Here is a 15,588-nt window from a genome sequence, read left to right as displayed (position 1 = left end):
TATTTATTTGGGTTTGAACAGGTGGGTTAGCTTAAATAAAACGGTTTTTTTTTATTTTTAAATTGGTTTATGTTATTTCAGCTAACTATTTATTATTATTATTTTTTATATATATATATTGCTGTTATTTACTTATTTATTTAAATTTTTTTATTTTTTATATATAATTTATATGGGCAGGGGGCTAGTGGTAAGGCCCTGTCTGAACTGTGAGTTAGTGTATAGGCGGTGTGCAGTGGTATACCTGTTCTAATGGGTTACGGTTGTAATGGTAAGTCTTTGGTGGGAGCCAATGTAAAGTTGTATAATGAATGATTATCCGAGCTCCAATCTGTTGTTGAGTTCTGGCCGTAATTTGGATATTAGTAATGATTTTTTTATGCGAAGATTTCCAATATTGTGTTCTGTGGTTAAAATATCGACTTTAATAGATATATTAGTGTTTCTGCAGGTGTTGAGGTGTTTGTGGAATGATGATGCTTGTGTTTGTGTGTGTTCCTTGATTCTTATGTGTAGGGGTCTTGTGGTGCTGCCCACGTAGAATTTTCCACATGCAGAGCATTCTAGTTTGTAGACTACATGTGTGCGGTGGTATATAGCTGCGGGGTATACTGGGCAATTTGTCAGTGTGCATGGTGGTGGGTCCTTGTTGTGCTTGCACTTAGAAAGCTGCTGTCTAAGAGATGGTCCGCAGTGGGCTAGTTGCATATTGAGATCCTTCCTTCTGATGGCCCTGCGGATAGCCGTTGTGATCTTGTGGCTGAGATGGGGAATTTTAAGGAAGTAGGTATTCGTGGGCAAGCTTCTTACACGTTTTCTTGTGTTCCAGAGGTGTTTAATGGCGGTGATGGGTAATCCGTTTGTCTCTAGGACCTGATGGAACTGTTTTGTGCATTCTGTCTTGTCCTTAGGCTTACACTTGTTTTGGATGCGGATGATTTCATTCCTTGCATATCCGATAATGGCCTTAGTAGGGAGGGCCGACATGTAGTGTACAAATATATTTCGGCTGGCTGCTTTTTGGTAGCTTTCTTTTTAGCAGCTTTCTAAATGCAAGCACAACGAGGACCCACCACCTTGCACACTGAAAAATTGCCCGGTATACCCCGAAAACTTCCCCCTTCCACTTCTCTCCTCCAAAAGCTAACCAGTACCAGCCTACTAGCAACTTACGTGACCTAGATACACCAATTCATCACACTGAATATGCTAGGATGTTAATAAATTAAACAAATAAATGAATAATACAGAGCAGCAGAAAAAATTTATAATAAAGACAACAAAATAGACAGAGAATATACAAAATTAAAAAAGCTTACGCTAAAGCTACAAGTTATAAACTAAAAAAAATTAAATGAATAAAATATATACAAAAAAAATTATAAAGAAAAAGGAACAGAAAAAAATATGTTAAACCCCCTCCTTACATTTGCTCCAAGGCTCCACACAGCCACCCAATTTCCTCTCCGTCATCTAGCATGCTTTGAATCGATCTGTCACGTCTACCATTTGAAAAGGGAATTTTTTCCGAAATTAATAATGGATATTGTCGCAGACATAACAAGTAAGGCATTTGTATTTAATACAACTGAATAAATATATGTATATATAGACATATATGTATGTACTTAATGATTTGTAAATAGCCACTTGTCTTCGTCTTCTTCCAACAACAACGACTATATCTCATTCCTCGCATTGTGATAGCCTTCTAATTCTCTACTACATACCTATCCCACACAATGATTCAAGCAAACTACATATATATGTATATGTGTGTGTGTTTGTGTGTGTGCGTGTGTGTGTGAAATTTTAACAATAGAGTATTTTAAAAGGGTTTTATGAGGCATAATATAGCTACAGCCTCTCTACATATATATATATATATATATATATATATATATATATATATATATATATATATATATGCGTGTGTGTGTGTGTGTGTCTGTCTGTCTGTCTGTCTGTCTGACTATACATAATGGGAATTGCTAGGAACACGGCGTGATGTAAGGAGCTTACAAGATAGTTGTCCCAAAGACAGAAGATGCTTGTTGGAGAAAATAGTTAGCAGGAAGAGAGTTCCACAAGCCTGCGATTCTTGAGAAAAAAAGGCTACAAAAAGAGGAAGTTATATTAAAATGAGGCATAAAATAGCGAATTGCTGAAGACCACTCGATGAACGAGTTAGACGAGCTGGAACAAGAGAAGCAGAGAATAAATCAGACAATTCTGAGGAACATATGCCATAGTATTTATAGAAAATACTGACACTAGCAACATTATGTATATACTCATCTCAGAACTGGCAAAATTAATTTTTCAGACAGAGTAGTTTTGCACCACTTTTATGCTCTCTTACGAAGATTAAAATCAAGATGTAATGCTACTAAATCTCGTGTCTAGAATATTTATTTTAATTTTATCAAACTCTATGACATGACTTTTAATCTAGAAAATGTCTTCAATCTAAGGCTCAGGCTAAAGGGGTCTTAAGATGAAATTAAATGTTAGAGAATATTGCTTAAATAGTGTCTAATGATTATGGATCTAATTTAATGCAAATTTGATATATTTTAATTGGATTTGCAAATCGGAGGCTGTAGCCGTATAATGCCCCATAAAAACCTTTTAATATATTCTATTGTTAAAATTTTACAACATCGGAGGTATCTGAATGTTCTCGGGGGAATCCTTTCTTTTTTTTTTTTTTTTTGCATGAACTAAATTGAAATGATGTACCAGCTTACCTTTACGCAGAGCAAATATGTTTCAGACTTTGTAAGGATTTGTTAATTAATTTAGAAGTACATACGTAAAGTTGACAAAAAATAAATATGTGTACTATTGCTAAGAATGCATATTTTATAATTCATAATCATCAATTTTATAACTATCCTATTTTTAAAGTTTTTTAGTGATAAATGAGAATATTTATTGTAGTACACACACACTAGATGGTAAATTTTACAAAATGAATGAAGTTGTATCTCAATGTTTAGAATACATGTTCAATAATTTATAATCATTCATTTTTGTATGAAATTTGTTCTAAAAGTTTTTGGTGACGTATGTCGATTTATGTTGAAGATCACTCTAAATGGTACGTCTACAAATAAATAAATATTGTAACTACTTTAGAATACAAATATAGACATTTAGTTTTACCGATTAATAATAATCTTATTTGCGCAAAAACAAATAAGTATGTATTAATAACTTCATAAACAAATATAAGTGAAGCCCAGTAATAACACACAGTAATATTAAATACAATTAATACTAAATATACTTACGCTGTAAGTAATATATAAAATACATAAGAAAAAATAAAACTAAATAAATGAATATAAATAAAGAGAAAAACGTGACAAAAAAAAAAGAAAAATAAATAAACGTTACGTCACTTCAACATCCAGTTTTCGGCATGATAGAGAGATGAAAAAGAAACAAACCAAGTTTTTATGCCGATCAACGTTTCGTCTTTATTGTAAGACTCCTTCTAGATGAATAAATTTAAGAAAATAAAATACCAGTAAAATATTTGAAAATATATTTGTTGTGAAAGGTATGTTCTATTTCAGAACGAAAAAAGTCGTTGGAAATTCAAAAATAAATTGTTAATATATTTAAAAAGATGTAATTTATATTCTTTTTCGAATAAACATGGCCTGTATAATTCAAATGTGGATGTGTAACTAAAATGAAATGAGTGTATTTTTGTTATGTAATTTATTTACTGATTATATGTGTTTATTATTACATGTAGTGTTTTCTATGGTGTGAGAGAGTTAACCTGTGTCTAAAATTAAATTATGTTTTTCAATATGAGTTTACTTATAAATTATAAAACCTCTATGTTGTTTAATTGTTCTTGAATTTGTGATAAGCGCTGATTCCAGACGTCTCCGTCACGGTTTATTTGAAATAAATTTAACTATTTTTGCTTGTTTGAAGTCAAACGTATGATTATGCTGCAATAAAAAAAGAGAATAATGGATTTTAAGAATTGCTATTTCTTATATCTTTTATATTGAGCCTTTTTTTCGAATATATGTTGGGTTTCACCAACGTATATATGATGGCAATTTTGGCACGGAACAGTGTATAAGCCTGCATTGAAAATTGGTTTGCTTTGGAGGCGGTGTTATGTTGTTTTTAATGTTTGTTTTAGAGTTTGTGGTGTGGTTTGTATTATTAGAATTCCTAGTTTTTTAGAGTGTTCCAAATTATTGTATTATTGGCGTATGTAAGTAAAAAAGGCTTCTGTTAATAAAAGAATTATCCGGTGTATATGATTTTTGCTTATTTATTCTGAAAACTATTTGTGTGGATTTTTTCTTTGTATTTAATATAAAATATGTGGGCCATTCTAAAGTTTTCAAAATATTTATGAGGTATTTAAATTCTACGTCCAAATATTCTGGACTTCAAATTCTGAATGCAAACCTTTCTATGTATCTTTGTATATTAATATTTATATGCGTATTTGTCTATTGTAACTATATATATATATAGATAGATTAAAATTTATTATACCTTGAGTTATATATATTTATATATATATATATATATATATATATATATATATATATATACCAAAATTACAGTTCTCCTCGTCTTTTGTTACTTTTAAGAATTTATATTTTTAAAAAGTCACTCAGCATTTATGCAAAATGCTGAGTTTTAGGTTTTCCTCTTCTACATTTCTCATTCGGTTGGGTTGGATTATATAAGCAATTCATAATTTAATCAATAATAATAATAATAATAATAATAATAATAATAATAATAATAATAATAATAATAATAATAATAATAATAATAATTATAACAATAATAATAATAATAATCAGATACTACATCACAGTACTCCAGAAGTCAGTTCTGCTTGGCTCAGAAAACATCCTACGCCTTCCATTTAATTGACTCTTAAGACTACCCTTGCTAGCTTTGATATAAAAGCCCGTTCTTGAGAAAAAAATGGTGTAAAACATCACAACACTGTGAAGTAAATGAAATAATAAATAGCCTTAATTTAATAGTTCCAGCTGATAAAGCGATAAATATTTATACTATGAACTTTGAAACATGAGTCACATTTTGATCACGAAAGAAGTGCGAAACAAATATAAAAGACCTAAGGGAAATTATTTTCCTTAATATTAACTATTCTGCATTGAAATATATTTTAGAATCGAGATTGATAAAAACACTGAAATACGCATCACAAATGTCCTAGGTTTACGCTTAAAGAACCCAACGTAATTTTTTATAACTTTACTATCAGAATAATTCTCCCTTGTGCATAAATAGTAACAAATATTTAACATCAACGTAATTTTTGATAACTTTACTATCAGAATAATTCTCCCTTGTGCATAAATAGTAACAAATATTTAACATCAACGTAATTTCATCTTGATCATTACCAGTTTTGGGAATTAAAAAAAAATCAGTGAAAAAACAAGAATATTAACATTTTATTTTTTTTATTCATTTATGCAAAACATAAATTAATTTAAGACATTACATAACTTATACTCTTTATCATTTGCAGATACAATGTGTGTGAACAAAACTTTTTCTTCACAATTAAAGAAATGGTTTAAAGCCAAATGGAGTTATAGTACGGCTTTTTATCCTGGTGAGAATAAATTTTCTAAAGTTTATGAGCGGAGAGTGAAACAAGCCACGGGACTTAATCCAGAGAATGGCGGAAAATTCCAAATTATTTCATATCCAAAAGGAATCGGTAAGTAAATTCCTATGATTGAATGCATTTTTCAAACGAAAAATGTCCAGGTGTTCCGTTGGATTTCGAAATCATCTTTAAATTCTTGCTAATTTTTCAGATAACTATTAAAAACTTTTGTACAAAAAAAAACAAATTTTTATTTATAAGTAATAATAGAAATCATTTTGATATGGTGTTTTTATGTGCCGTTGAACACGTTGAAGCACATGATTAAATTCACGAATGAATAATGTGGTTTATCGGGTATTCTTACTCTACAATTACGTCGATAAGAAACAAACGGCCTTATTATTTTTATGGGCAAATTGAACGGGGGATCTTTCAGTAAAAAATATAACAATTTTGTTGTTTATTTAATAAATGTTCTCTTATATTTTTACATTACTGCAGTATTTTCAGTGCTTCATGCAACTAATCGTAAAAGGTGAGCATTTTATACTGCCACATTTTAGTACAAAGATATGCAATTATTATCAAGTACATAATAACATTGTAACGGAAGAACGACAAAAGCTACAATCAAAAGCACCGAGATTCTTAAAGCATTGAAGTAACCAAACCTGGCCAATTCCCTTGGAATGATTTTACTTGCAAGATTTTCGTGTGAAAAATGAGTTTTACTTGCTAACTCATAATTCCCGGTAGTTCTTGAATTAAATTAATGCTTGGGTATAAAACAGTCGATCAAATTATTTCTCAGGTTGGTAAATCTTAACGACGATCAGTATAACAACATGCTGATAGTGCATTAATTCGTCAGAATTATCAGATAATTTTCGTTCAATCCAAGTCAGTTTTATTCCTTTTATACAGACATATCTTTTATTTTATTATTTTAATTCAAGTTAGTTTGATTCATTTTATACATATCTTTTATTTGTTGTGGGATGTTTCTCTCGTTTGCGATTTTAAGAGGATGGCATGATTATAACGTAAATTTAACATCTTCAAAATCGTCGAGATCTTTTAAATTTATTTCTTGTACTGAAGATCTTTCTTCACTTTTTTTTCTGTTAGTTCAGCCCAAACAAAGCACTTTACACTTTGACGTAAGGGTTACTATTTAGGATCAAATTTAAAGGGATACTGTGTAAGGAGTTGAGAAGCGAGATGTCTGTTCACGTTACAGTTCAACTTCTGCATGTTAGTATAGTCAAGGAAGCAAGGATATGGCAGGGAATTCCAAAGTCTAGCAGTTGGGATGAAAAAACTATTTGAGTAGAAGGCTTTCCAGCAGCTTGCGATCTCTACAATGTAAGGTGGAATTTTGATGCTTGTTGGATTAGTTGGGGGTATTTGCGTCGAGGGATTACAAGTACTTTGTATTCGTAGGGGCACATTCTATTAAAATATTTGTAAAACAGGCACAGAGATGCAACATAAATGGGATAGAGGTTGGATTTTGGTTGCTAATGCGAGATTTATTAGGTTGATGACTCTAAATGCACTAGCCCAGACGTGGCCCCAATACTCCATGCATAGGCGAATAGTTGCTTTGTAGAGATATACAATACTCGCAGGTGTGAGTGGCCTTCTAAAACGGTAGAGAAATCTCACCTTCTCTGCAGCAGCTTTGTATGTATTTGTTCCAATTCATGTTGTCTTTGAATGTTAAGCCGAATTTGAACGAAGTACTTTTAGGTACTGTATTATTAGCCATGGCAATCAATGGTTGACAGTTTTTTTTTATAATTATTAAAGGAAAGAATCTTAATCTTAGCAGCATTTAATATAACAACCGTTTACGTCCCCATTCCAGTACAGATTGGAGGTCTTCCTTTAAGGTTTTAGTCATTTCCTTAGATATTTGTTTCCACTCGAGTCTGTTACAGAGCATGATGTCATCAGTAAATGTATCCATCTCCGAGACAATGTTGTCAGAGAATATTAGGAATAATAAATGTTCAAGGATCGACCCTTGTGACACGAAATTGTATCATGTTGTTTTGACGTACGACCATCATGTACAATCTGAATTTTCTCTCGTGTAAAAGGGATAGGATTATGCTAAGTATCCGTCCAGTATTACCATATGATTTAATTCTCATGAGAATGCTTTAGATATATTTAGGACTAATGCCCTAGCATCTCCTTCCTTATTCAGTGCGTAGTATGTACGTTCGAAGATTACACATCAGATATCTACAGTAGAACGGGCTTGTCTAAATGCATACAGTCGGTCATAAGTTTATTAGGTATGAAGTAGTGGACTAGTGTTTGATTGTTTAAGGACTAAAGATTTTGGCAAAGAGAGGGCGGTTAATGGGGCGATACTTGAGTGGGTCAGTCCTTTTGCCAGAATTCTTGAAACTGGTACAGCCAAAGCAATTTTCTAGTAGTCAAAAAAGCAAGATTCGTTGAACAGTTTGAAGAGAACCGGAGCAACTTAAGCAGAGCATTTTTTTTAATAGTTCAGCAGGAATGATATCAGACCCACATGCCTTCGAGGGGCTTAGGTTTTTTGTGACATCACGAATATGGGAAGAGGTGATTTTCAGATCATCAAGTGTGGCTTCTGTCCACAAAAGAAAAATTTGGGAGGGGGCGATTTGTTGGGTCTAAAACGGAGTTAGAAGCAAACCGTCGGGCAAGCAGTCTGCGTTTCGGTTGCCGTGCAAACAACCTCAAGTTTGTTGGCTAGTGGGGGGAGGGGGGTTTTGATTGCCCATTATTTACTAAACTGTTATAAATTTTCCAGAAATCGCGAATTCCTTATTTTTGTGACTCAATGCGTTTTCTGATTACTTCGGTATGCCTTCTCTTGACTGCGGCTATTTCCCTCTTTTTAGTTTCAATTAATTTTTGCCTGTTTATACTGGACTTATGTCAGATAAACCTGTGGAATGGATGCTGCCTTGTAGTAACTGCAGTTACACAAGTAGAAGTGAATCATTTAGGAGAGTGGGTTTTGCAGTAGAACTTGCGTGTGGGAACATGTGCTTCAATTGCTGTTTTGAAACATGTGCTCACTGTTCCGCAAAATGAGGAAAGATACTACTCCATGGGGCGTCTCTTATATGATTCTTGATGACTTCCAGTTTGCCTTCTTGAAGTACCTTGTCGTTTTATGCAATGGCTTGGGGTCGAAAATTTAGAGTATCAAAACTTGATCACTGTGGGTTATGGGAACTTGTTACGAAATCCTCGAGAACTGTGTTCGGAAAAAGATCTAGAAGTGAGGTTTTCTGATCCTGTCGATCTGTGAGACTGGTCGGAAACGTAACTGTTTCTTACAAGGAATGAGATAAAGAAAAGTGAGTCTTATGCTACCAGTTTCGTCTGTGTAACTAGAGAAACCAAATACAGAGTCATGGTTGATTAAGGTACAGTCATGGGCGAGAGAGAATAGTAGAAAAATATAAGTAGCTAACACTATGTTGCAGGTTTTTTCTTAAACACATGAAGGCCTAGTCGACTTATTCTAGTTTGGATTCTCTAGTCAAATAGAGAGTGTTATGAAAATAGGCTTCAAGTCTGTGCATGTGTCTTTCTGAGTCCCAACGACTAAGTGTGAAATAACCGTATATATTAAAGCGGTTAAAGTTTAACTGATATTAAAAAGAATTTTAGCAAATGAATTCAATTGTTTATCATTCTTAAAAAAAAGAAATAGTAAAAATGTTTCATTGAAATCGCAGTTTTAAATTTAAATAAAAACCTCAACCAAAAAAGTTATGTTTTACTGACATCTGTCTGTCTTCACATAAATAAATACAGAACGAAGCTTTTAAAAACCTTTACCAAATATGAATATCTGCTTAATGAAATCACTGCTAAATTCTTTAAATAATCTTATTCAGAAATGTTTTAAACACTGCAAGATTGAAATATTTCTTTCTTTACAATTTTATTATATTTCTGGAAAACCGCCAAAACTCAGAAATGAGTAATTACGATTTTTATGAATTACTTGAAAATATTGATTCCTAATACAGCAATGGATAAACTTTAATAATCCATTATTTGTGTATATTACATATTCTTGAATGCTTCAAAATATTTTCGACAGATCATGGAGCAAAATTTTCTGTATTCTCACGTTAGAAAAATTAATAAAAGATTTACCTAGATTTTCGAGTTTCCCCATCTCTAGATTAGTTGCATGAACAAGATCTGACAGACTAGTAGACCTTATAAACTATATGGTTCCCCTCCCTAGTAAGTCACAAACACTATCAGCAATGTCACTTATGCAATTATCTTTGTCTAAATCAAAGCGAAAATTCCATGAGCAGATTTTTTCCTAGAACTGCATATTAGTGGAAAATAATACCACGGAGCTGCTTCTTGGCTGACTATAACATGATCGTTCTGAAGTCCAACGTGAACAGATCCTTGAAGGGCCGTCCTCTAAAATAAATTAGCTTTCAAATTTCCATTACAGTACCAATTAACCTTTATCCTTGACTTGTCCGCGAACAATTGATAGGCGGTGATTGCATAATGTGAAAAAATGAATTACATTGTCGAAAGGGGCTCAACAATAGACGACTTATCGCCTTTTTTGTGGGGGGGGCAAATCGCTTGGCATATTTGAACTTTCTGGCAGATACGTTTCAGTTAAGTTTTGTTTAACCTATTATTATGATTTACCTTATTTTCTTTACCCTAAAAATTAGAACGTAATGTGAAAGAGGTTTGTTTTTATATAGTTGTACATTAACGTACTTCGCTGCCTCCCTTCCAAACTAATTAGATTTTTAGGCGATTATTTCATTTGATTATTTTAAAATGTAAAGAGGAGGATTACTTTTGTATATAATTTAACGTAATATTACCTCCATTTCTTGGCCATACTAGTGTTTTAGATCAAGTGGCATTTTTTATGAGTAACCTTAATTCTAAGTGGCTGCCAGTTAGGTTAGAGTTAGAATTAGGATAAGGTTTGAAGATCATATAAAATACATAAAAATTAAAAATAATATCCGGTATGAAAGAATTTTAAATAGTTTGTATTAATGAGTGCTCTGAAAGAATTTATTAATCGAGTACAAAACTGACTGAAGCGCAGACAAAAGAATCACAGAAACGAATTTGCTCTAATCAAGAAAGTTCAATGACATAAACTGTTTTGCCATATTTATAAAAAGCAAATCATTTTTATTTCAGTTTGATTTTTAGTCATTCTTGTCCGTGAGTTTCTTTGTGTGTTTTCTTGAGGGCGGGGCTATATTTCGGTTGTTGTCTATTCTCCAGTCTTCCTGGAGTCTTTCCTGGAGTATGTTGAATGTCTGCTTATATAGCATGCGCGTCACATTGCGAACGTGTCACGTCCGATCCTTGCGTCAGTGTGTCCTTGTGATTGTCAACTCCTGACTTTTGACCGTACCTCGAAATTCACACGTTCTTTCACCTTTGTCGTTCGATGGAGACGAACGATTGCCACAAGCCATTCATGTCTACACTTGGTCGAATGATTTAGTTATCTGAACACAATGTGTGTGGGCAGATTCTTTTAACCATTTTATCAGTTTGCAATGCTACACCCTGTCAATTATCTTGACTTAATTGAATGAAAGTTACGATGCCTCTCCTTTCGCGAAGGAAACGTGAAACGAACGAAGAGCTTAGAATCCAATGGATCCCAAGAGACAAAAGTGCGTGTAAAGTTAAACTTTGTTTGGTTTTACTTTCACAAAGGCGGAAAACTACAAAGATGGCGTTCCTTTCTTAAAAGAAAAAATATTCACACAAGAAAATTGCGCTTTATCATACAAAATGAAGAATATCTTCTTCAAGAAAAATGATCAGAAACTTTTTTCTGAAATCGTATTTTTAACATACGAAGAGAATTTACTTGAATAGTTTCTGATGATCATAAGTTTTCTTGTAAAAACTAATTTTAAATATATTTACGTTTACATATTTTGCCTTGAAATTTTTTTCATAAACAAATAGCATTTGTAATTTGCGATGAAGTAATAAAAAGACTGTTAGCGTGATTGTGCTTTGAAAAAAAAACTTTTAAAATCTACTTGTTGGATCCTGCGTTACTTACAGACATCTGTAAAACGGTAAATGTTAACGAATCGAAAAGAATTTGTTTTTGTTTTCATTTAAATATAAAAATACTAATAAAACTATTATTTAAATGTTTAAACAATTTGAAAATGCATTTTTAGCTGAGATATCTTGTGTTTAATTTTATATTTTGTTTTATAAAATTGCACTAATAATATATTTTAGTTATTTTATCAACCTAATCAATAATTCTCAGTAGTGATCCAATATTAAATTTAATGATGTTTTTATATTCTGTGAAAATTTAACCCGTATTAAAACTTATTTGAATTTTTCACATTAACATATCGATTTCAATAACACACAAACATTAAATTTTATATAGAGAATGGCTATAGCACCTTGAAACATCAATTCTCATCAAATCACCGGAGTTAAGTAACGTTAAACTTAGATTGGTGACCGTTTGGGAAGATTGTGAACTTTTGAACTATACGTGGCTTCAAATCATTTTCTCTGACGCTTGGCAATTGTATAAATCCTTCTCTTCATTCATTTTTCTAATAGTAAAATAGTAGAGTAGCCTGTATCATGAAGACTTGCTTAAGCAATTAATATGGAAAAAAGAAAAATTCGAAATAACAATCAAGGATTTTCTCCGTTTTCCCCAGCATTGCTTCCGTTTGTAATTTTTTTCATCACTTAATTTAAGAAACATCAAACCAGAAAAAGAAAGATTGTGTAGGGTTCAATCCTTGATTCATTAAAAACTCATGTGTTGCACATGTGCACTTTAAAAGGTTATTCATTATCTTTCGCCGCAGAAAAGGGTTAGTTAGTTATATTCTAAAAACTAACCGCATCTGTCGAATAAATATTTATCGTTGCATTTTATTGCTATAACTAGCTGAACACGGATAAATTACACACTTTAAAAGTTATGTGCTTTTAGGGAAATCGCTATTCTTAATTAACTATTGGTCTTTCCGTTTTGATCGCAAAAATAAATTTCTAATCCAATACCAGTGTTGCATACCCGTTGTTCCGGTCCTTCACTATAGATATCGAGAGATGCCGGAAATTTTTGCTACTTCTTTCCTCGGGCATTTATACTTTGAAATTCACCTTTCTTCCCCCCTGTTTCTCCGACCGTAACAACATACTGATTTAAATGTAATTTGAACAAACACCTCGCTACTCAATTCCCCACTCACGTTGCCCATTATAAATATGGTCCCTGTCACAGTAACCCATTGCGCATTAATAGTAATATATCGTGTTTTGTGCGAACAAACGTTTTAAAAAAATGAAGAATGAAAGGAAACATGACACATAACCATATAAACCACGTCTATTAATTATATGTTTTGCATATATTTGTGAGTTATTGTCAAATGTTTTCTGTAAAATTCATAGATATGTGTTATCGTATGATGTCATTTGTACCATTATGAGGAGTAAACATAAAAGCAATTAAATCACAATTTTCAATTTCAGATAAATATGTAGTATTTTTCAGTAGTTATAGCAATTTGCATTGTTAAGAGATTATTTGCAAGAATTACAATTTAGTGATATGCCACGTACAACACTGATAATGAATGAAAAGAACTTTATAAACAAAGAAATTAGCAAAAGAAACGTTCGCTTCGGATTTCTAAAGAATTTAAATAAGGATCATCGAACAATCAATAAAATATATCAAATAGGAATTCAACCAAGGAAAAAAAGCCTCGGGCTGAATTTAGGAATTTAATGAAGAGAGATCTATGACATATCTAAAAAAAAAAAAAAAAAGAAGAACCCCAAATGTTTTAAGCACGTTCATGCCGCTGGATCTATGTAAACAATGTTAAAGCATTAGAGTTTTCTGATATAAAAATGAATAAATCTATCCATTTTAATAAAAAAAAAACATAAGGAAATAAGATTGCAGTCGACAAAAATACATCAAAACTGATTTCAATAAAGTAAAGACTTGCCTTCAACTAGCAGTGACTTGTATCCCATTGGGAAGCATCCTCAGAAGATATATTCATTCTTAAGGAAAACAATTCTACAGCATGTGTGATCCCTGGGAATCAGTTAATCTTGTTATAAACATTTAAGCAGCAACTAAAATTATAAATCTAACATCAGATGTTAGCCTGCTAAGAGTTATTGAAAAAAAAAACATCCGTACAATAAATTTTTGTGGGGTTCTTATTATCTTATGTTAATGTATTTTTATTTGTAAAATAAAATTTGTGAATGTTTTTTCTTTAAGAAATTGACGCTGTTGTTCTAAAATGTTTTCATATAATGTTGTTACATAAGTTTTACAAGATAAAGGTAATGTAAAAATATCAAAATAAATAGTAGAAAATATCCTACTGACAGTGATCAGAGTCTGTTAGTAATTTCTTTTCCAACCAAAATCAATAGTTTTTTTATATCACTATATATGTATATATTCAGAATGTTAGCGATTATATTTCCACATTAAAACTCCGTCGCAGCTCACAAGAGCAATGAAGCCGATAAACCGGAAGTCCAAGACTTGAGTTTCACCCTTATATGGAATCATCCGTTAGAAACACATCTGAACTCGTGATTTGAAACCTGGGTCTCTTGCATGCGAGGCGAGTACTTTTGTGGCACTATTTCTCAGTGCCACTGTTTCTAACACACTTTACAGCATGGTCGAGTGGTGATTTGGCCATGAGCGAAGAGATACGAAGAAATACCTTCCCATAATTCCCTTTCTAGCTCTGTCTTTTTCTGCACGGACCATCATGAGGTGAGGACGCATATTCTGTCTCTTCTTTAACGAGGGGGGCAGCACCCCTTCCCTCAATACTAGTTAGGCTAGTTAGTTTAGTTTTGTAAATTGTAAAAGTTTTTGTAATATATATTGTATCTATATGGTAAAATAAATAGTTAAAATCCAACATCTCAGGTATGATTTTCTTCTTGATACACAGACCCTAATGACTGGCCATCTTTGCGTCTTCAAGAGACCACCTCTAAGACATTTAGTGTAACATGTGAAGCCAGTCACACCTCAGTGACCGGCTGATCGTGTTGTAAATGGTGCACTATGACCAGGACATATTATTTTCTAGCATAGAAATAATTTCGACCCTGCCAGGTTTAACTCTATTACGGCCACCTATTATAAATGTTACCTTCAGACGAAAGATTGACTCTGAAAAAAAACCACCACACAATCGAAAATAATAACCACTAAACGAATTAAAAAATAAAAAAACTGAACGAACTGAATATTTCAGGCAAAGATATAAAAAAAAATGGCAGACCAGTACACACGCGCACAAACGTAAATAAAACGCACTCAAAAAAAATTCAGAACCTGAAAAAAAATTGTTTTGCACCTACGAATAAACAAAAACATTACATATAAAAGATCGATTCAAAAAAAAAAGAAAAGAAAAAGTTCACCATTCCTACATCCACACAAAATAGCCCTTCGATTGAAAAAAAAAGAGAGAGAGACGAAAAAAAGTGTCTCTAGAATATGCAAAAAGATATATCAATATCTCTTTCTCTCTCAAGATATATATCTATATGTGTGTATGTATATGCATATTTGTGTTACATGAAAAAGAAAAAATCCTTCAAACAATGCTCGAAAAATAAATTTAAAAGAACGAATAAAAGAATACCTAACATTTTTAATTTGTTCCTTATTTCAGGTTGAGAAAATATTGTTGACATTTTTTACTTTGCTAATGTTAGATTCAGATTTGAAAAAAAATAGAACTTTCGCTTCAACATTTTATTCCATGAACAGTTGATATGTTCTTTTTCAGGTTAGATTAGCAATTAACGCCGAAACATAGGGGGACTTTTTGATTTGATAATGTTTT

The 15,588-nt window shown here is 32.1% G+C and overlaps 1 protein-coding gene across 2 annotated transcripts in view; it reads left to right on the top strand.

Annotated features, from left to right (window-relative positions):
* The window catches only part of LOC145292029 (uncharacterized), a 105,875-nt gene that overhangs the window by 62,998 nt on the left and 27,289 nt on the right, over positions 1-15,588 (top strand). For both annotated transcript variants that reach the window (XM_080138052.1, XM_080138051.1), the window contains exon 3: positions 5,561-5,755. In XM_080138052.1, coding sequence (XP_079994178.1) covers positions 5,561-5,755 — 195 coding nt within the window. The remainder of the gene's footprint in view (positions 1-5,560; positions 5,756-15,588) is intronic.

Source organism: Euprymna scolopes, chromosome 13, assembly GCF_053919585.1.
Source record: "Euprymna scolopes isolate OS-2025 chromosome 13, ASM5391958v1, whole genome shotgun sequence".
Lineage (NCBI taxonomy): Eukaryota > Metazoa > Mollusca > Cephalopoda > Sepiida > Sepiolidae > Euprymna > Euprymna scolopes.
Note: the sequence above shows the minus strand (reverse complement) of the source record. Positions and strands in the feature narration are given on the sequence as shown.